We start from the raw sequence: 19,616 nt of genomic DNA on the forward strand, positions 1-19,616 counted from the left end.
ACATGTGAATTGTCCCCTGGCTCGGTCCACGGCCCCAGACTGGCTTTTTCTGCCTGAATTGCTTCAGCTGACACTGGGTTCTAAGTTCCTAGGCCCGTGTCCTTCAGTCCTGGCAGTCCTGATGGGGAACAGGAGGTGAGAGAGCCGCTAGACCCCACCGAGAAGTGTGCCTTGTCGGGTCTGGGCGGGCAACGAGCCGCCAGCGAGCGCCTACCCACCGCAGGCCCAGCCCAGGAGCTGAGAACCCAGCAGTGAAGGCAACACTCGGAAATCTTTGCCGGCGTGGTGTGTAAATTCTAAGCGGCGGCGGCGGCGGGGAGACAGGAAACCAGGGAAGTAAAATATATCGCATGCCACAGAGTGTGAGTGTTGAGGAAAACGAGGAAACAGTTACTTCTCTGGATAATGCGAGAAGCTGAAATAAAGGAAGCTAGGCTACTAAGTAACCTGGCAGAAGTTAACAGTAAGACAGTAAGTTCCACTCCGTTAGTTCACCGGTTCCTGGCCAGAAGGGAGAAAAGAGAGAGAGGGGAAAAAAAAAAGCAAGCCCCCCAAAAACCCAAAACAAGACCAAAAAACTCCGTTTCCTGTCCCTTTAAAAATGGCGGCTCCGCACCGACCAGCACTGCTATTGGTTGCACGAGGGGAAGGGGCGGGGCGGAGCGGGGCGCAGGCGCCGCGGAGACCCGCCTCCTACGGCAAGCCGGAGAGAGCAAGATGGCCGCCGCTGAGGAGGACTGCGGTGCTGGGGCCGACGCTGACCGGGAATTGGAAGAGCTCCTGGAAAGTAAGAGCTGGTAAAGGGAGAGACCCGACGGGGGCGGTTGTAAGGGCTCATTCGACGGTAAACTGAACCTGAGATATTGGGGGCGGAGCGGGAGAGGCTTTCCAAAGGTTGGCCGGGGGCGGAGGATCTGCCTGCGACTCCGAAGAAAATCTCTGGGTCACCCTCTCGTTCCTCCGCGGCGGGAGCTAAGGAGCCCACCTGGGGCCCCTGAGCGTGTCAGACCGTTGATTTCCGGGCCGGAGGGGAAACGGTAACGCACCGGACGGCGTTTCCCGATCCGACCCCGACCTCCCGTTGCTCTGCGTGAGCAAGTTCTCGGACCTGACTTCCTTCCCGCCAGCAGCCGCATTCGGTCCTCGGTGGCCAGAGGCCCCGACGCTCACGGACTGCTTGCTTTAAGCGTGGACGAGTCCGTGGTGCGGCCGTCTGCGCGCTGTCCTCTCCTCACTCGTCTTTCGCCAGGCCCTTCACCTTTTGCTCGGCAGGCCCTGTTCCAGCTCTTTCACCATGTCGGAGCTCAAGCCAGCTCCCTTCTGCGGTCTGGGCGGAGACGGTTCACCCTCCTGAAAGAGGCTGAATGTTCTTGCTTCCTTAGCCCTGCCCTCCGCTCCTCTGTTGGTTGCTTGCCCGCAGTGGGCCATGCCCTCCCCCAGGCCTGGCAGGCAGAACGGTGGTGAGGACTCAGGTTGTTCAGGGCAGCGGTGAATATGTTTTGTCTCTTGCCCAGTCACAGAGATGTGGGCTGACGGAGAGATGAGCAGGAACGGTGAGGAATGCCAAGTGACCCTGTGTGGATTGGCACATCGTTAGCTGCAGAGACGAGGAGGCCGGAGGGGGCTCTAGGAGCTTTGCCACGGGAGGGCTGAATCTGAGGATAAGAGAAGAGAGTCCAGTGCTCCCCAGGGAGTGCAGCGTGCTCTCCCTCAGTTTGTGCTCGTGCCAGGACCCATGGGAAGCTGGGTGGAGCATCACGTGGCTTCTGCTTTCTTGCCAAAAATTACTCCCTTGAGGGCTCCAGAGTGAGTTCAGGGGTTTAAGGACATCTGTGCTCTCTGCTCCTGTTGGATATTTGTGTGGGATTCCTGGGGACCCATTAGATGTGGCAAGGAAAGCACTGTGTAGACGGAGGTGTCTTTGCAGAACGTTTAACGCTCTCCTCCCAGCTCTGAGAGAGATGCCTCTTCCATCTTAAGGGATTTCTTCTCCTTCGATCACATAAATTGGGTGATGAGGAGAGAAGTGGGAAGCTTATTGAGGGGTGGGCCAGGAGAGGGAGACTCAGAAAAAAATCTAGAAAGGTTGGCACTTTGAAAGACGGTTCTCTTAATGCTTTGCCCAGAACTACCCTCCCCTGACCCCAGCCTTGCGTCCTCATCCATCCCCCAACACACACACTATGTCTCTTGTCTCTGAAGGTGCTCTTGATGATTTCGATAAGGCCAAACCCTCCCCAGCACCCCCTCCTACCACCACGGCCCCTGATGCTTCGGGGCCCCAGAAGAGATCGCCAGGAGACACTGCCAAAGTATAAATTCCGCCCTCTTAAGGGAGGGGGAGGGGACGGGCATGCATCTCTGAGCAGAGGTGGGGCAAGCCCCCGCGGGTTGGAGGGGACTGGGGGGAGGAGGCCTTGGCCTTACACTGCTGAGTGCTCTTTCAGGCCTCAGTCCTGGTAAACAGGGACTTTTGATGATGGAGTGGTGGGATCTCGAGGAAGTTCTTTGAAAAAAGAGCAGGTTTAAATGGTTGGTTTGGGAATGCCACGCCATACCCTTTCCGCAGTGGTCAGATGCCTTTCTTACTGTTCTCCTTAAGAGAGGAGTTAGAATGGCCAGTGGAGGTGGGCAGGAGGGAAGCGCTGCATTTCCCAGAGCCACTGCCTGTGGCTTCTGTCAGGGTTGCCAAGTAAGAGATGCATTTTGGTCACCTATTCCCTGCAGGATGCCCTCTTTGCCTCCCAAGAGAAGTTTTTCCAGGAACTGTTCGACAGCGAGCTGGCTTCCCAAGCCACTGCGGAGTTCGAGAAGGCGATGAAGGAGTTGGCTGAGGAAGAGCCCCACCTGGTGGAGCAGTTCCAGAAGCTCTCAGAAGCTGCCGGGAGAGTGGGTGAGGAGGAGGCCCCGAGGGCTGGAACTATCTGAACAAACTTCTGTCATCTTTGTTGCCTGAGAACAATAGAACTCTTGGTAAAGCTGATCGCGCTCATTATATCACTGCCATGGGGTGGGGCCAGGAGATGGGAAGAGGATAGGAACATGGCTTAATGAAAGGGATGAGGCTGAAAAATCATTGAAAAGATTATTAAAAACTGACCGTTTTAAAGGTCACAGTGTCGTGGGTGTCATCATGGAGAACAAACTGACACACAGTTCCTGTAGATTCGTGAAAATGGCTATGAAGATAACCACAGAGGATTCAGAGATTTGGAGTGCTAGTGATCCACTAGTAAATGTTCCATATCCAAGCTGATAACCAGGTCAGTCTGGGTAAGCAGACAGATAAAACCTAAAGACCTTGGCTTTCTTGATCTTCCTTAGGCAGTGACGCAACCTCCCAACAAGAATTTACGTCTTGCCTGAAGGAGACACTAAGTGGACTCGCCAAAAATGCCACTGATCTTCAGGTGAGGGAAAGGGGTAGGGGCCATGAGGGACCTCTCAGGCACATCAGCAGCAGAGTCTCAAAAGACAGACTGTTTGGTAGCATGTGAAGTCTGTTCCTGCCACACTGTTTTGCTGCAGGCAAGTTTAAGTAGTTCTTTCCCACGTGAAAGGGTGATAAGCATTCCAAGAAGGCAATATACATACAGATCTTCCTCAACTTACGATGGGGTTACACCTTGATAAACCTATCATAAGTTGGAAATACCATAAGTTGAAAATGCATTTAATATACCTGCCCTGCTTATCATCACAGCTTAGCCTCGCCTACCTTAAGCACATTTAGGACACTTACGTGAGCCTACAGTTGGGCAGATTTATCCACTAGAAAGCCTATTTTCTAATAAGGTGTTGAGTATCTCATGTAATTTATTGAATGCTGTGCCGAAAGTGAAAAACAGTGGTTGTAAGGGGATGGGATGGTTGTCAGTGCATCAGTTGTTGACCCTGGTGATCACGTGGCTGCCTGGGAGCCATGGCCACTGCTTAGCATTACAAGAGAGTATCATCTGCATATCACTAGCCTGGGAAAAGATCCAAATTCGGTTTCTACTGAATGTGCATCCCTTTCACACCATCATAAAGTTGAAAAGTGGTCCTAAGTCAGGGACCATCTGTATTTGCTCACCTCCTTTCTGTCCTTTCTAGAACTCAGGCATGTCAGAGGAGGAACTGACCAAGGCCATGGAAGGGCTGGGCATGGATGAAGGGGATGGGGAAGGGAACATCCTCCCCATTATGCAGAGCATCATGCAGAACCTCCTGTCCAAGGATGTGCTGTACCCATCACTGAAGGAGATTACCGAAAAGGTTTGTGAACTTACATTTCTGCTTTTCCTCCTTGTTTTCTGTTGTGTCAATCCCTGTGGGCTACTTTGCTTAGAGCCTACAGAGCTAGAGAGTAACTCGAGTGCACAAGCCATCCAGTCTTTTCTCCTTTGTGTATTTGGAGCAGGAGGGCTGGGGAGGAGCTATGTCTCTGGGAATAAAGGTACCACACTGAAGATGTTGAAGGTAGAAGGGGAAGTCCTTCAGCTCTGGTTTCTGTAAACTGGTTTGGGGCTGCTGTCTGACCAGCCCTTTCTTTTGCTTGTTTTATGCTATGAACAGTTTAAGAGTAGTGTAAAAGATGGTCCCTGCTGTCAGAGAGCCTACAGAATACAGGAATAGAAGCGTTTCAGTGACACAGTCCAACATGTGGTCAAGTGTGAAGTGAGTAGTTAAGACCAGGAGTCAGCAGGCCAAGGTCTGGGTGGACCAAAGCCAACTCTCAAGCTAAGAATTTTTGAAGGTTGTAAAGTCAAAGCAGAAGAAAGAAAGGCTATGTGACAGATCACATATGGCCCGTAAGGGCTAAAATATTACCATGTAGCCCTTCACAGAAGAAGTGCGCCATCCTCTGGTGACCATCCGTGCTAGCGTAGCCAGGTGATGGGGTTGGAGTCAGTGCCGCTTCCTACGCTGAACTCACTTCTTTAGTTTTTCTTTCCTCCATGTCCTCCCCTTTCCCTTCATATTTTATTGTTTTTCATATTTAATTGCCTTTCGTATCCATTGTTCATTAATTCTTCCCCACCCATTCTGTCTTTTCTTAGTATCCAGAATGGTTGCAGAGTCACCGGGAGTCTCTTCCTCCAGAGCAGTTTGAAAAATATCAGGAACAACATAGTGTCATGGGCAAGATATGTGAGCAGTTTGAGGCAGAGAGCCCCACAGACAGTGAGGCCACTCAGAAGGCTCGTTTTGAGTTAGTGCTGGATCTTATGCAGCAGGTAAGGCCTCCTCTTGCCGTCTGCCCCCTGGTGCTGTCTCTTTGGGTGTTCGGTGGAGGAGGTATCTGGGAAGAATGCCACACTGCCAAACCCAGGCGGAGGAGGGAGCACAAGAGAGGTCCCATAGCCTGGTCCCCAGAAGACAGGAGAGAGACCATGGCTCAGATTCTTCTTGGGCTGCTATATTGTTTTCTAGGATTTTCTCTTTCTCAAGTTCCTCTTATTTTCCAGCTACAGGATTTGGGCCATCCTCCAAAAGAACTGGCTGGGGAGATGGTGAGTATATCTTCTAGATTTGAATGTGAGTCCCAGGTTTCTGGAATTCTGTAATCTTTAATGATTGCACATGAAGCGATCACTGTGGCTACGGGGGAAGCACCTTCAAAAGCTCTCACTTGAGGTAAGAGCAGTAATCTCAGTCCCTCCATCTCTTCCCCAGCCTCCTGGCCTCAACTTTGACCTGGATGCCCTCAATCTGTCGGGCCCACCAGGTGCCAATGGCGAACAGTGTCTGATCATGTGAAACACAACACGTGTCTGTCCCTGATTCCCAGCCATGGGGAGCATCTGGAGTCAGCAGAACCACTGGGAACTGAGGCAGGAGTGTCGTCTGCGAGAGCAGTCTGCCCACTGCCCTCTGTCGTCCCAGCTGAGATCGTGCCATACCAGCTGAGGCTTTTACTCTTATCTCTCTAGAAATATGGCCTATTGTGCAGGCCGTTTCTGTGAGCCCTATCCACGTGGTTTCTGCTACTAGCAAAGGCCCAGCTACCTTCCAGGTGAAGGAAGGCATCCCTTGTGGGGCATGCATTTTCTTCCCTGCCAAATAATGTTACATATGGCCACACTGATGTTCACTTTTGCATCCAGGGTCTTTGTGCCTTGTCTCTACTCCCTCTTGGACCTGGGGAGCAGAGACAGAGTCCTGGGACTCTGTATTTCTCTAGTTCTTTTGGGCAGGGCCTTTGGGAATGAATGGGGAGAAACAGCCTGGGCTGGTTCTCTAGGTCTGTCACCATGTCCTCCTGCCTTTAGACAGACCGTTGTGAATTCTGTGAAGGAAAAGGAAGTGGGGCCCTTTGCATCTAATCACAGTAGGGTTGAAAGAAGCCCTGGGATTCTCCTCTCTTGAGGTGCTGAGCCTTCAACTCTCTGTTCCAGCCTGAGAACTAAAGTTGTTACCTTGGTTCTTTGTACAATGCTGTGTGATCTGGGTGAAACCAGCCCTTGACTTTCCTGCACCCCCTGCCCCTCTTCATCTCTCTTTTTAAATACCTGTTAATTCCAACCCTTCTCTGAACCCAAGCTGTGACAAAGAAGGGCCATCCTATTTCCCCTCATCTGGGCCATCCACCACTCTCATTGGCCCCTCTCCCTGGAAAACACACATAATTACAGTGTCAGGCCTAGGAAATGAATGACTGTTCTTCCCCAGATACGTTCTGGCTTATTTGAGACCTCCGATTTCTTTGAATCCTGTCCCTTGATTAAGCAGGTGTCTTGGGAATGGGAGTGGGGTGCAGCCTGGGTCCTTTTTCTTGACTAATAAATATTCTGATTGAGGAGTGTGGCCTGTTTTTCATTCAGGTCTTTCTCTGATCTTCCTCACCTTCTGTAAGCTGCAGTGTGAGGAATGTTTGCATACTAGTTCTGCATAACATTGCAGTGTTGGATTCTACCACCACCCCCTTTCCCCAGCTCGGTCTGCACCTCACTTGGCAAAGGAGACTGGCCATCTTGCCTCATTCTCTCTGGGTGTTTCAATCTGGGAAACCCTTCAATTGGTACTGTACCCTAACATTTGACATTCTTATTATTGTTAGTAATGTTAACGTTTTCTTTTTTTTTTTTAAGATTTTATTTATGTATTTGACAGACAGCAAGAGAGGGAACACAAGCAGGGGGAGTGGGAGGGAGAAGCAGGCTTCTCGCCGAGCAGGGAGCCTGATGCGGGGCTCGATCCCAGGACCCTGGGATCATGACCTGAGCCGAAGGCAGCCGCTAACGACTGAGCCACCCAGGCGCCCCAACATTTTTTTTTAATTACTGTTTTTTTTCGAGTTGACCTTGCACCTCTCTTTGGGAACCAATGCATCCATGGACCTACCTCGGCTGCCATGTGTTGGTGGGTACTCTGGTCAGGCCAGCTGGCTGTCCTGTTTCAGCACTCAGAAGATGAGGCACAGAGCAAGGGTCCATTCAGCATCTGAGTCACTTTGTGTTCCTGACATGCCACTTCCCTTGGGTTAAGCTTTTCACCCCTTAAAGTGATCCTACATGTTCTGTGGTGTTGACAAGGAAGGAAGTGCTCTGAGGGCCTCAGGCTGTTTGGGAACATCCAGCTACTGTACCTTATCAGAGTATGGGCAGAGCCCCAGTCTGAATCCGAGACTCCTCTACTGTAGAGCTGCAGGAGGTGGGAACAGTGCAGGCGGACTTGTGATGGTGGTCACAGGGCCTGAAGGGCCAAAATTCTCTCCATCTAGCTCCGGCCAAAAGCTGGACGAGGATAGAGAGGAGAAGGGAAGAATAAAAAGGCCCTGCCCCTTGAACCAAGTGCCTACTATACTGGTGGCTTTCTTTTACAAATTCTCACTCCCGCTGGCCTAGTCAGGGCTTACTCCAGGAATCTAAACAGATGTCCTAGTCCAATTTAGTTTTGTTCCGAAGTCATTTGTTTTCATTTTGATTGAACATAAACAAATTGACCTCCAGTTACTCTCTGTTCCAGAAGCACTATTTGAGTGATTCTGTGACTTTTGGAAGGATAGAGCAGTCCTTCTCAAACTGTCTATGGTAAAGGACCAGGCTTTTTGCTTTACAAATATCCAGTCCTTTGTACACTAAGAAGTGTTCCTGTTGCCCATGACAAGTGTGCAGTTCACACAGTATGCTGCCCACTACACAAGCTTCACCACACCTGAACTGACCAGACCCCTTTCAGCAGGATAAGTCCATGGATCATGCACTTGGATATCACAGCAATGTCAAAATGCTAAAAGGTGTCTAAACACTTTCAGTTTCTAACTCATCATGTTGTAGACTAGTAAAAAAAACTGTTCACGGACCAGTACAAGTCTTTGAACAACCTTGAGTAGCACTGCTGGGGCCCTCCCCGGGCTCCATCGCTCCATTGGCCACACTGTTACATTTCTATACCTGTTCTCTCTCACATGAGGATTGCGTGCAGTGAACTTTTTTCTTTAGCAAGATATGTCACTGTAAGGATATTTATAGTATTTTTCTAGCCTTTTCTCTTGCTTAAAAATAACCTTCACAGAATTTAGGTGTAAGCTGTACGTGGAGTTTTTATGCTGCTCTCAAAAGGAGGTGCCCCTTTGTTCCAAACTTCTGTATGTTAGATAATAAATTTGTAGTTGTTTGGATGGTTTCATGAATTAAGACTCAAGTTCATACAGAATTTGTGATAATGAGGACATTTTCCTGTAACTCTGGACCATCCTGGCAAGGGCACAAAGAGATGCTTATGATGTGCTATAGAGATGGCTTTGGGGAACTTGGAAAAAACTGATGGCCCACAGTAAATGAAGTTGAGATGATAGACCATATGAGAAATGATCAAAAGACTTAGAGGAAGTGGGCATGCAAGAATGAATGTTTATTACACTGGAAAACCCACCGGCTGACCATGTTCTCAGGAAGGCCTGGGGACAACTTTTTTTTATAAAGGAAAGGCACTAATGAATGGGTCACCGGTGTCTTTGAGAAGTTCAGAAGTGGCTGTCTCTGTGGGTGGAGGCTGATGGAAGGGGATGTTTAAGAACTGGTTTCCCCTGTAGCAGTGAGGATGATAGGATCCTGGCATAGCAGAGGCCAAGTGGCAACACTTAACTCTCAGAAGCAGGGTGGGTGGACTTCCAGAAGGGCAGCGTGTTCAAAGTGGAGATGGCTAATGGAACGTGGGTGGGCCTAGGGACCAGATAAATGGACAGCCAAGAAAGGTATTGATTTATATTTAAGAGAGATCAAGAATGATTGAACAGAAGAAAGAGGTCAGTAACTTCAACAAAAAGTCAAAATTCCTTGCCAATTTCCTAGGCCTGAGACAGTTCTCAGACTCAACCTATCAATTAAAAGATCCATTTACTTAGTTAACTGTATATTGGGGGAAGATGACCTAAATTTTTTAAGTTGGAAAACGGGGATACTGGGTCTGAATTGACTCTGATACCCAGGGACCTAAAGCATCACTACAGCGCTTCCCTCCCTACACCCCATCCACATTGCAATAAGGAGATGTGGGCTCAGAATGGAGTGCTTGCCCAAGTCTGTCTCACAGTGGGTCCAAAAACCCACTTTATGGTCATTTTTTTCAGGTTTCCAAATGTATAATCTGAATGGACATATTTGGCAGTTGGCAGAAAGCCCCAAGAGAAGCCCCTGAAACTGTACCTCCACTTCTGCCAAGATAGAACATAAAAAATAACATCGCATTCTGGGGAAAATGGCAGTGATTAGTTAAATGCTTAAAAAGGTAGAAGGATGCAGGGGTGTGGGTTTCCATCATTTCCTGTCTGGTTCTTGCAAAAACTGGATTGCTGTGGACTACAGTAAACTGAAGTAGGTTGTTGCGGTACTGTGTTGGGTGTTGTTTTCTAGAGAAAGTACCACAGCTTCTGTCATAGGTGTATGGTTATTAATATGTACTGTCTGATCTTTACAGAAAGTTTGCTGACCCCATGATCTAGTGAATATGTTTTTCAATACCCATCGAAAAGGAGTATCAGAAGCAGTTTGCATTCACAAGTGATAAACCAGTGTATATTCACAGTCTTGATCTAGAGCTCTGTTAATTCTCCCCCACTGTCACAGTGTAGTCCAAAGGGAGCTGGACATTCTACAGAATATCGCGTTCACATGCTTTATTAAGCTTATGCTACTCAGGAAGTAGGAATATGCTAATCAGACCTGATGAACAAGCAGTGTCAAGTATTTTGGATTCCTTGGTGAGGGTGGAAGATAAATCCTGCAAAACTACAGGGTCCTACCACATTGGTTAAGTTTTTAGGAGTCCAGTGATCTGGAGTATTCTGGGACATTCTCTGTAAAGTAAAGGATAAGTTATTGCATCTTGTATCCTTTACTGCAAGAAAGAAGCACAGTGCCTTGGTAGCCCTCTTCCAGTTTTGGAGGCACTATATTCTGTACTTGGGAATGCAGGATAGGCCTTTGCAGCAGATCCAGGCTATGATACAAGCAGCGCTGCTGCATGAGTCATATGGCCTGGAAAATTCTATGGTACTAGAGGTATCTGTGGTAGGGAAAGATGATGTGTGGATTCTATGGCAATCCACAGTAGAGAGTTCCAGCATAGATCTCTCCGGTTCTGGAGTAACGTTATGCCATCTGCAGTAAAGAAAGTTTCATCATTTGAAAAGCATCTCCTAGCATACGATTAGGCCCTGATAGGGACTCAGTGCCTAACCACAAAATGTCAAGTGACTGTGTGACCAGTTGCCCATATAGCCAGCTGGTTATTGTGAGACCTGCCAAGTCATAAGGTTGGGTGGATACAATAGCAATCCATCTTACAGTGGAAGTGGTACATTTGGGAAGAAGCCCAAACACACTTAGTGGGTACAAGTAAGTTAGAGCAAACAAGGGTCCCCAGACCTCTGTATTACCTCTATCTGTTCCACTGATAGCCTTGTCGTAGCTCATGCCTGTGGCAATGTAAGAATTCCTGCAACCATTTGACAGAGGAGGAAAAAATCCAGGTCTGGTTTGTGGATGAGTTGGTTTGATATGTTAGGGCAAGACAAATATGGACTACTGCTTCTCAACAGCCCCATCTAGAGTAGTCCTGAAAGTCAATGATGAGGAGAAATTCTCAACCACTAGGTCTTTAGGCAATGGAGCTGATCATCCACTTGGTCTGGAAGGAGAGAAGTGGCCTGAGGCAAGAGTATACATTAACTCACAGTCGGGCTGGTTGGTCAGGGGCCCAGAAGGTGCGAGATAGGAAAATGCGGGAGAAGGTCTGGTGAAGAGCATTTCAGTGGGTCTGTGAGAGTGGGACTTGTTAAAGTATTCACCAGAAAAGTGTTAACTAATAACCAAATGGACAGGACAGTTTGGTCCGGAGCCTCACCTAGCCCCGTTCTTCACAGTGTGCTCATGAGGAGAATCACCTTGTTGGCAGAGATGGAGCTATTTATCCACCTATTAGCACTGGACTCTTCTCTTACCCAAGGCTGACCTAGCTCTTTTAAATGTCTTAACTGTCGGCTACAAAGAGCAATGCTGATGCCCTAGTTCAGTACCACTGCTCAAGAACAACCCGCCACCTGGTGGCAACAGTTCCATGCTGGAAAAGTCACGCTGACAGCTTACTCTGATCACGTATTTTTTAACTTTGCTTATCCTACCTAAAGTGCCTTAGCTACTAGTACTACCATCCAAAGACTCAGAGACGTTTGATCTACTGGTATGGGATCCTACATAATAATGCCTTGGAACAAGGGACCCATTTAATGACAAAGCAGGTGCGGCAATGGGGGCATGACAGTAGGGTATACTGTTCCTACCAAATACCTTTCCATCCAGAAGCTTCTGACTTACTAGAGCATTGGGATGGCCTTTGGAAGGTGCATTGGTGGTGCCAGCAAGAATGAGGTGCTGTCCTTTACAGTACAGTATAGACCTATATGACCATAATAGGGTGCTTTATCCTCAGTCCAAGGGCTCTGGGACCAAGGGGTGGAAATAGAAGTCACCCTGTTCAGCATCACTCCCAGTGATCTATTTGAGGAGTTTTATGTACCATCCCTGCAACTTTAAATTCTGTGGCTCTGGAGGTCCTGGTTTTGGCGGTGGGGTGGGTTGGGGTGGGAGATCCTTCTACCAGGCACAACATAAGAATCTCAAACTTAAATATGTGCTGTCTTCTGGTCACTTTGAGCTCCTAATGCCTGCAGACTATCAAGCAAAGAAGTTACCACACTGCCTGGGAGGTAGGACTGCTGCTAACAGGGACACGGAGAGGAAAGTGTGTGATGCACATAGGATCCTTGAGATACCTCTTGGTCCTCCTGTACTCAGTTTAACTATAAATGAGGAAGTCAACAATTACATCCTGATAAGGGCATGATCTCTAGGGGCTCAGAACCCTCAGGGATGAGGGTCTGGATTACTACTGGGTAAGCCATATAGACTAACAGAAGTGCTAGCCAATGGGGAGATGAATCCAGAATGGGTGCTAGAGAAGGGAGATAACATCATTTACAGCTTAGGGACCCCTCTTGTAAGTGTCCCCAGAAGTTGTGATTAACCAGAATGCTGGAGAAACTGCCTTGATAGAATGAACTTGTATACAAAGCATGTGGATCTGAACAGTGCTAGAAGTGGACTGTAGTAAGCATTACTGGTACCCTGTCTAGAACCTCTTTACTAGGAAGTGTAAAGTCTTGGCTGCTAATAGCTCACAGCTGCATCCTTTTGAGAATTGCCCTCTGTGCCGACAGAGCCACTGCTGGAAATTCCTGGAAGGTTATTCCCTCCCGGGGACAGCATCACAGACAATGGGATGATGCCAATTTCTGCAAAGAAGGCAGCTGGGATTCTGATAGAGATTGCATTATCAGTGATGACATGTAATCGGTAATTGTGTTATCAGCAAATGATCCTTCCCCCTTTCCTCAAGGTGGGGCAAATGTGCCATGTATTTGCCAAGAGTTCCTGGTGGAGGGTAAACTTAGGAACCCATATCTTTACCTAACTTTTCCCCCTATCCTATCTTGCTTCCCTCACTCTGTTACAGGTTTTACTTAGGAGCACTCCCTCAACAAACCATTTGCACAGAATCCCTTTTTTGATCTCTGTTTCTAGGGAATCCAGCCTAAGACAGAACAGTGGTGTCAACTAAGAGATAAGAAATAGGAGAAGTTTGAGTTTGACAAAGGTAGAGCAAAGGTGAGTTCACTTTGGGAATGCTAAAGTACCAATGGCTGGAAGAGAAGGGAACATCCTCAACCTGATAAAGTGCATCTATGAAAAACCTACAGCTAACAATATACTTAATGGTGAAAGTCTGGGTACTTTTCCCCGAAGATCAGGAACAACACAAGGATATCAGCTCTCACTACTTCTAGTCAACATTGTGTTGGAGGTTCTGGCCAGGAAAGTTAGGCAAGAAAAAGAAATAAAAGGCACTGAGATTGGAAAGGAAGAAATAAAGCCGTACTTGCAGATGGCATGATCTTGTATAGGAAATTCTAAGGACATAAGATGAATTTACAAAAATCCATTGTATTTCTATACATTTGGAATGAATGATCCAAAAATGAAGTTAAGAAGACAATCCTCCTCACAATAACATAAAAAAAATACTTGGGGGAAAAAGAGTACTTAGGAGCAAATTTAACAAAAGAAGTGCAAAACCGTACTGTGAAAACTACAAAACACTGTTGAAAGAAGGAAGATCTAAATAAATGGAAAAGCATCTCATGTTCATGGAGCAGAATACTTAACATCATTAAGATGGCAGTACTCCCAAATGAGCTCAAGACTCAGTGCTCTCTGTCAGAATCCCAGCCGACTTCTTTGTGGAAATTGACTAGGTAATTCTAAAAATCACATGAAATTGCGGTGGACTCATAATAAGAAAACAGTCCTGAAAAAGAAAGGAGGACTCAAACTTCCCGATTTCAAAACTTACTACAAGGCAATAGTAATCAACACAGTGTGCTATTGGCACAAGGATAGACACATACCAGTGGAATAGAATGGAGAGTCCAGAAATAAACTCACACATCTGTGGTCAACTGATTTTTGACAAGGGTGCCAAAACCAGCGGGGAAAGAATCGTCTTTTCAACGGTGGTGCTGGGACAACTGGATAGCCAAAAGAATGAGCTCAATCTTTAATTCACATTATATTAAAAAATCAAAATAGGTCAAAGACCTAAAAGTAGGCGCCTGGGTGGCTCAGTCGTTGGGCGTCTGCCTTCGGCTTAGGTCATGATCCCGGGGTCCTGGGATTTAGCCCCGCATCGAGCTCCCTGCTCGGCGGGAAGCCTGCTTCTCCCTCTCCCACTCTCCCTGCTTGTGTTCCTGCTCTCGCTATCTCTCTCCCTGTCAAATAAATAAATAAAATATTAAAAAAAAAAAAAAGACCTAAAAGTAGTAACTAAAACCGTAAAGCTCTTAGAAGAAAACAGGGGTAAAACTGTCATAGCTTTGAGCTTAGCTAGAGATTCTTAGGTGTGGCACCAAAAAGCATGAACAACAAAAGGAAAAAAAGATAAATTGGACTTAATCAAAACTAGAAGGCTTTGCGTTTCAAAGGACACCATCAGAAATGAAAACCCACAGGATGGGAGAAAATATTTGTAAATCATATACCTGATAAGGGACTTGTATCTAGAATATATATTCTTAAAACTCGGTAATAGGCAATTTAAAAATGGGCAAAGGATCTGAATAGACATTTCTCCAAAGAAGACACAAATGTCCAATAAACATGTGAAAAGTGCTTGACATTGTTAGTCATCAGGGAAGTGCAAACCAAAATCATAGTGAGATACAACTTCCCATCCACTAGGATGGCTGGAAATAAAAAGTTAGATAATCAAATATTGGCCAGGATGGGGAGAAATTGGAACCCTCATACACTGCTGGTGTGAATGTGAAATGGTGCAACTGCTTTGAAAAACTGTCAGTTTCTGAAATGATTAAGCAGAGAGTTAACCACTTGACCCAGAAATTCCACTCCTAGGTATATATCCAAGAGAAATGGAGCATGTGTCCACACAGAAACTTGTACATGAATTTTTATAGCAGCATTATTCATAATAGTCTTAAGAAACAACCAAATTGTCCCATCAGCAGATGAAGGGATACACGAGATGTGGTATGTTCATACAATGGAACAATATTTGGTTATAAAAAGGAATGGAATACTGATACATGATACAACATGGATGAACTTTGAAGACATGCTAAGTGAAAGAAACCAGTCACACACAAAAATATGATTTCATTCATATGGAAGTCCAGAATAGGGAAATCCATAGATACAAAGTAGTTAATGGTTTCTTGGGGCTGGAAGGGTATGGGGAGATAGGGGGTAATAGCACAGTGTACCGGGTTTCTTTTTGAGATGATGAAAATGGTTGGAAATTGACTGTGGTGATGGTTGCACGTATCTGTGAATGTACTAAAAGCCATTCAATTGCACACTTTAAATGGGTGAATTGTATGTGAATTTCATTTCAATAAAGCAGTTTTAAAAAAAATGCCATTGGCTATCAGGTATGTGAGTCTAAAGCTTCAAGGAGAAGCCTGGATTGGCAGTAAAGGCTTTGGGATAGGGATGGTAGTTTAAACTGTGAGAATGAATAAGATCACCTTGGAAGAACATGTAGAATGAAGAGGAAGAGAAGTTCATGAAATAAATCGTCAAGAGATATAAATAGAACTATGAAGTACATGTCACAGAAAGCTGTGAGAATGAATATTTAGAAGGGGTAATGATCATCACAACCTCAAACGCAATAGGAAAGCCCAAAATAAGAAAGAAGATTTGGTGGTAAGAGCAATGGTGTCCATCGAAGCATAGTAACCAGAGTAAGCATAGAAACTGGATCACACAGTGGGAGGTTTTTATTTCCATAGCTCCACTAAAATCACTCTTGTTGAGGTCTTAACCTCCATGTTTCCAAACCCAGTGGTCAAGTTTCAGTCATCTTAACCTCAAACTCTTAAGATGACAGTTGATAGTGTCCTTGAAATATTTAAAACATTTGTTTTACAAGACCCCTTACTCTCGGGTTTTAAATTTTATTTCCTGGGGGCGCCTGGGTGGCTCAGTCCTTAAGCGTCTGCCTTCGGCTCAGGTCATGATCCCAGGGTTCTGGGTTCGAGCCCTGCATCAGGCTCCTTGCTCTGCGGGAATCCTGCTTCTCCTTCTCCCACTCCCCCTGCTTGTGTTCCCTCTCTTGCTGTCTCTCTCTCTCTGTCAAATAAATAAATAAAAATAAAATAAATTCTATTTCCCGGTTGCTCCTTCTAAATAAATTTTGCTGGATTTTTTTACGTCCTGACCTTTACTAGTTGGAGTGCCGTGGGATTAGAGGGTCCAACCTATATATATAAACTGTTTCTCTTTTCTTCCACATGAAGTAAGTGCTCCCCACTCTGTGATTATATACACCGTTTATACCTTAATGACTCCCCAGTTTATACCACCAATTGTCTTCTCCTATGAGCCTCAGATTCATATTTCAATTGTTTACTCAGTAGCTCCATTTGGAAATCTAATAGGCACCTCCAGTTTAACATGTCTAAAATAGAACTGGACATTTTTCCAAAAAAAACCTCTCCTCCTGCTCCCCCCTCCTGCCTGGAGTTCTATCTCAGTAAATGGCATTACTATTTATCCTGTCGCTCAAATAAAAAAACCTGAGATAGCTTGACTCTTTATCTTGCACTCCATACTCAAATCTATGAGCAAATCGGGCGCCTGGGTGGCTCAGTCGTTAAGCGTCTGCCTTCGGCTCAGGTCATGATCCCAGGGTCCTGGGATCGAGCCCCACATCGGGCTCCCTGCTCTGCGGGAAGCCTGCTTCTCCCTCACCCACTCCCCCTGCTTGTGTTCCTGCTCTCGCTATGTCTCTCTCTGTCAAATAAATAAATAAAATCTTTAAAAAAAAAAAAAATCTATGAGCAAATCACCTCTGCCACCTTCAAAGTATGTCCTGAATCCAACCACTTCCTATCACGTTCACTGCAACACTAGTCTTGCAGATCTTTTGCAATAGCTTCCTGTCTTTCAGCTTCTATTTTGCCTCCCTGCAGGCAGTTTTCAAAGGAGCAGCCAGAGTAAATCTCTTCACTTATAAATCAGATCCTGTCACTTTTTTGCTCAGAACCCCCCATGGCTTTCTAGCACTCTTTGGAGATAAAATCCAAAGTCCTCTCCTTGGTCTATAAATCTGGGAGTGATCCGGCTCCCATCATGTATCTCCAAACTAATTTCCTATCTGCTCTTTTGCCACACTGGCTTCCCTGCTAATCTTTGGATACACCAAGCACTCTCAAGCTTCAGGTCTTTTTTACGTTATTGTTCCCTCTGCCTGGAAGGTTCTTTACCCTGTGTATATGGTTCACTCTCTCACTTCAAATCTTTATTCAAATGTCACCTCAGCAGAGGGCCTTTCCTGAACCCCCTCAGTAAAAGAGCACACCTACTCAGGTAAACCCTGCTTTATTTTCCACTAGTCTTCATAACTTTAATATTATTGTCTGTGTGACCCTGTCTTCCCCTTTCACCCCAACCTCTGCCCTGAGAAGTAAGTTCTGTGAATGCAGGAATCTTGGTTTGTTTTTTTTTTACTGCTTCAGCCCCAGTACCTAGAACAGGGCCTTACACGCTATGGGAATTCAACAGATGTTGACAGAGTGAATGAAAGAACGGATAGAACGGTACGGCATCAGACAGCTACTTTGTGCTCTGGTCCTCTTCTAGAGGTTTGGGGTTACAAAGATGAGAAAGATACAGTCCCTGCCATTATAGAGTTCATATTCTAGTAGTATACTTAGATTACAGATACATAATTATAGGTTAAATGTTCACAGGTAAAAAATGTTAGGAAAAAAAACAATGCAGAGTGAGAGGACAGAGGAGGATGGTGGTGTAGAATATCATTTTAGTTGGAATAGTCTAGATAGAGCTGCCTCTCAGAATAAGTAGGATTTCAGTAGCGATCTGACTGAGTGGAGAGAGCAAGTCTAGTAAAGATCTGGTACATGAGTATCCCAAGAAGAGGGAACAAATGCAGAAGCCTTAAGGGTGGATCATGCTTTGGCTGGAGTTAAAAGAGTGGAGAACGCCAATAAGGATAGAGCAGAGTTAGGTAGTAAGGGAGGAGATGAAATCAGAGAAACAGGTGCCACAACACGTAAGGCCCTCTTTGGAAGCCATTGTGATCACTTTGTGTGTGTGTGATGGGGAAGATTTGGGGTAATAATATGGGTTGTGGGGTAATAATATGACCTGACTTAAATTTTAAAAGGTCACACTGGCTGCCTTCTGTTTAACTGACAGGTCAATAGTGAAAGTAGACAAACCAGCTAGGTGTCCATTGCAACAGTCTAAGTAATATATAATGACCTAATAGTAGATGATAGCGATAGAGGAGGTGAAAGGGGTCAGATGATTGCACCCTGGCCTGGTCAAAAATCCCCGGGCCTGGCAGCCACCTTTCCAGACTTCTGCAAGCTTCCTTTAGGTGTCAGAACGAAGCAGAGCGCACAGCACCAAGCCCATTCTGGGGAACCCACAGCACACCACCCCCTTCGGAGAAACAGCCTCTGGAATAGCTCGGCTGCACCTTAAGCTTCCGAATCCCTTTTTTTAATTTGAAAATGGGGGAATGGAAGCTCTCGGGGGGAAGCGGGTCTCGAAGGTGTAAAAACCACTGAAGAAAACCAGGTCCTCAAAGGAAATGGGGTTTTCAGAGGAAACCCGGCGACAACTGCTTGTTTCCAGTATTCAAAAGCAGGGCAAAAATGGAGGCCGCCCAGGAAGCTGCCCGCCAGTCCGCCAGCAATGAAGTTTATTTCCATCACACCACCACAAGTCCGGGAGGTCCCTAACTCGCATCTGTTTTGATTGCGCGAGGAAAGCGAGCCCCTCGAAACACGCGGCGAAAACAACCTCGCCTCCCGGGAGTGCGCACGCGCCCCTTGCTCTGTTTTCCGTTGGCCCTAAGCCCCGCCCCTTCTGCGTCCTCCGAGGAGGGCTGGGAGCGGAGAGCTCGCGCGACCACTCTTCCCTCAGTCTCCTCCAGCACCTCGTCGCAAACGGGGCCGGAAAGCGTGGCGGCGCAGGCGCAAGCGCCGAGAGCGGAGGCGGTGGTGGTGGCGGCCGCTGGCCAGTGTAAGATGGCGGCGGCGTTGGTGGCGGCAGTGGACGGGGCGGCTGGGCCTGGAACAGTCGGAGCAGCCGCTGGCAGAAGGATGACCCAAGACGGGAAGCGGGCTGCTGAGCCTCGCCGGCTCCCGTGCTTGTAACTGCCCCAGCCGGACACCCCCCCCTTGACCTACCCGGTCCGTGTCTCGTTCCGGCTTGGCCTGACCCCCTCGCCCCTGGCCCGCTCCCCGTCAGGATAGGTTGGATTCCTTTCCCAAGCTCTCGGGGCTCAGGTCTTTTCCTGGCCCTGAGCCGAGTCTCCGCCGGGAAGACTGACTGCCCTTGCCTCAGGTCAGCCCTGGGGTTGCCCCCAAGAGCCTGCCCCACAGTCCACGGGGACGTCTTTGCCCCTGGGGTGGCCCGTTTGTGTGCGCGTTTTTACCCCTTAGGCTGGGGGAAGCGGTCGCCCTGCGTCTCCCCGTCACTCGGGGCCCCCGCGCAGTGTGCCCCCTCCCCCATCCCGAG

The 19,616-nt window shown here is 47.2% G+C and overlaps 2 protein-coding genes across 5 annotated transcripts in view; both read left to right on the forward strand.

Annotated features, from left to right (window-relative positions):
* The first annotated feature begins 691 nt into the window (after positions 1 to 691).
* Positions 692 to 14,148, forward strand: PEX19 (peroxisomal biogenesis factor 19). Of its 2 annotated transcripts, none has more exons than XM_032397192.1 (8): positions 692 to 787; positions 2,203 to 2,312; positions 2,728 to 2,893; positions 3,325 to 3,410; positions 4,096 to 4,257; positions 5,043 to 5,219; positions 5,451 to 5,495; positions 13,068 to 14,148. In XM_032397192.1, the coding sequence occupies exons 1-8, from the start codon at positions 718 to 720 to the stop codon at positions 13,116 to 13,118; spliced, it is 867 nt and encodes a 288-aa protein (XP_032253083.1). In that variant the 5' UTR covers positions 692 to 717; the 3' UTR covers positions 13,119 to 14,148. The 2 variants fall into 2 exon arrangements, with proteins under 2 accessions (XP_032253083.1, XP_032253082.1); XM_032397191.1 differs by lacking the exon at positions 13,068 to 14,148 and adding an exon at positions 5,659 to 7,115.
* Positions 14,149 to 17,880: 3,732 nt separating this feature from the next.
* Positions 17,881 to 19,616, forward strand: part of DCAF8 (DDB1 and CUL4 associated factor 8) — a 42,222-nt gene continuing 40,486 nt past the window's right edge. The window contains exon 1 of one of the 3 annotated variants that reach the window (XM_032397161.1): positions 17,881 to 19,288. The gene's annotated coding sequence lies outside the window, so the exon portion shown is untranslated. The other 2 variants (XM_032397162.1, XM_032397163.1) reach the window with 2 other exon arrangements.

This window comes from Phoca vitulina, unplaced genomic scaffold (assembly GCF_004348235.1).
Source record: "Phoca vitulina isolate PV1807 unplaced genomic scaffold, GSC_HSeal_1.0 scaffold97, whole genome shotgun sequence".
NCBI classification, from domain to species: Eukaryota; Metazoa; Chordata; class Mammalia; order Carnivora; family Phocidae; genus Phoca; species Phoca vitulina.

Bases quoted from the DNA above. Each gene is read 5' to 3' on its own strand.
- PEX19 (XM_032397191.1), top strand. From the start codon at position 718: ATGGCCGCCGCTGAGGAGGACTGCGGTGCTGGGGCCGACGCTGACCGG. The intron at 5,220-5,450 runs GTAAGGCCTCCT...CTTATTTTCCAG, and splicing joins TGCTGGATCTTATGCAGCAG to CTACAGGATTTGGGCCATCC. The intron at 5,496-5,658 runs GTGAGTATATCT...TCTCTTCCCCAG, and splicing joins AAGAACTGGCTGGGGAGATG to CCTCCTGGCCTCAACTTTGA.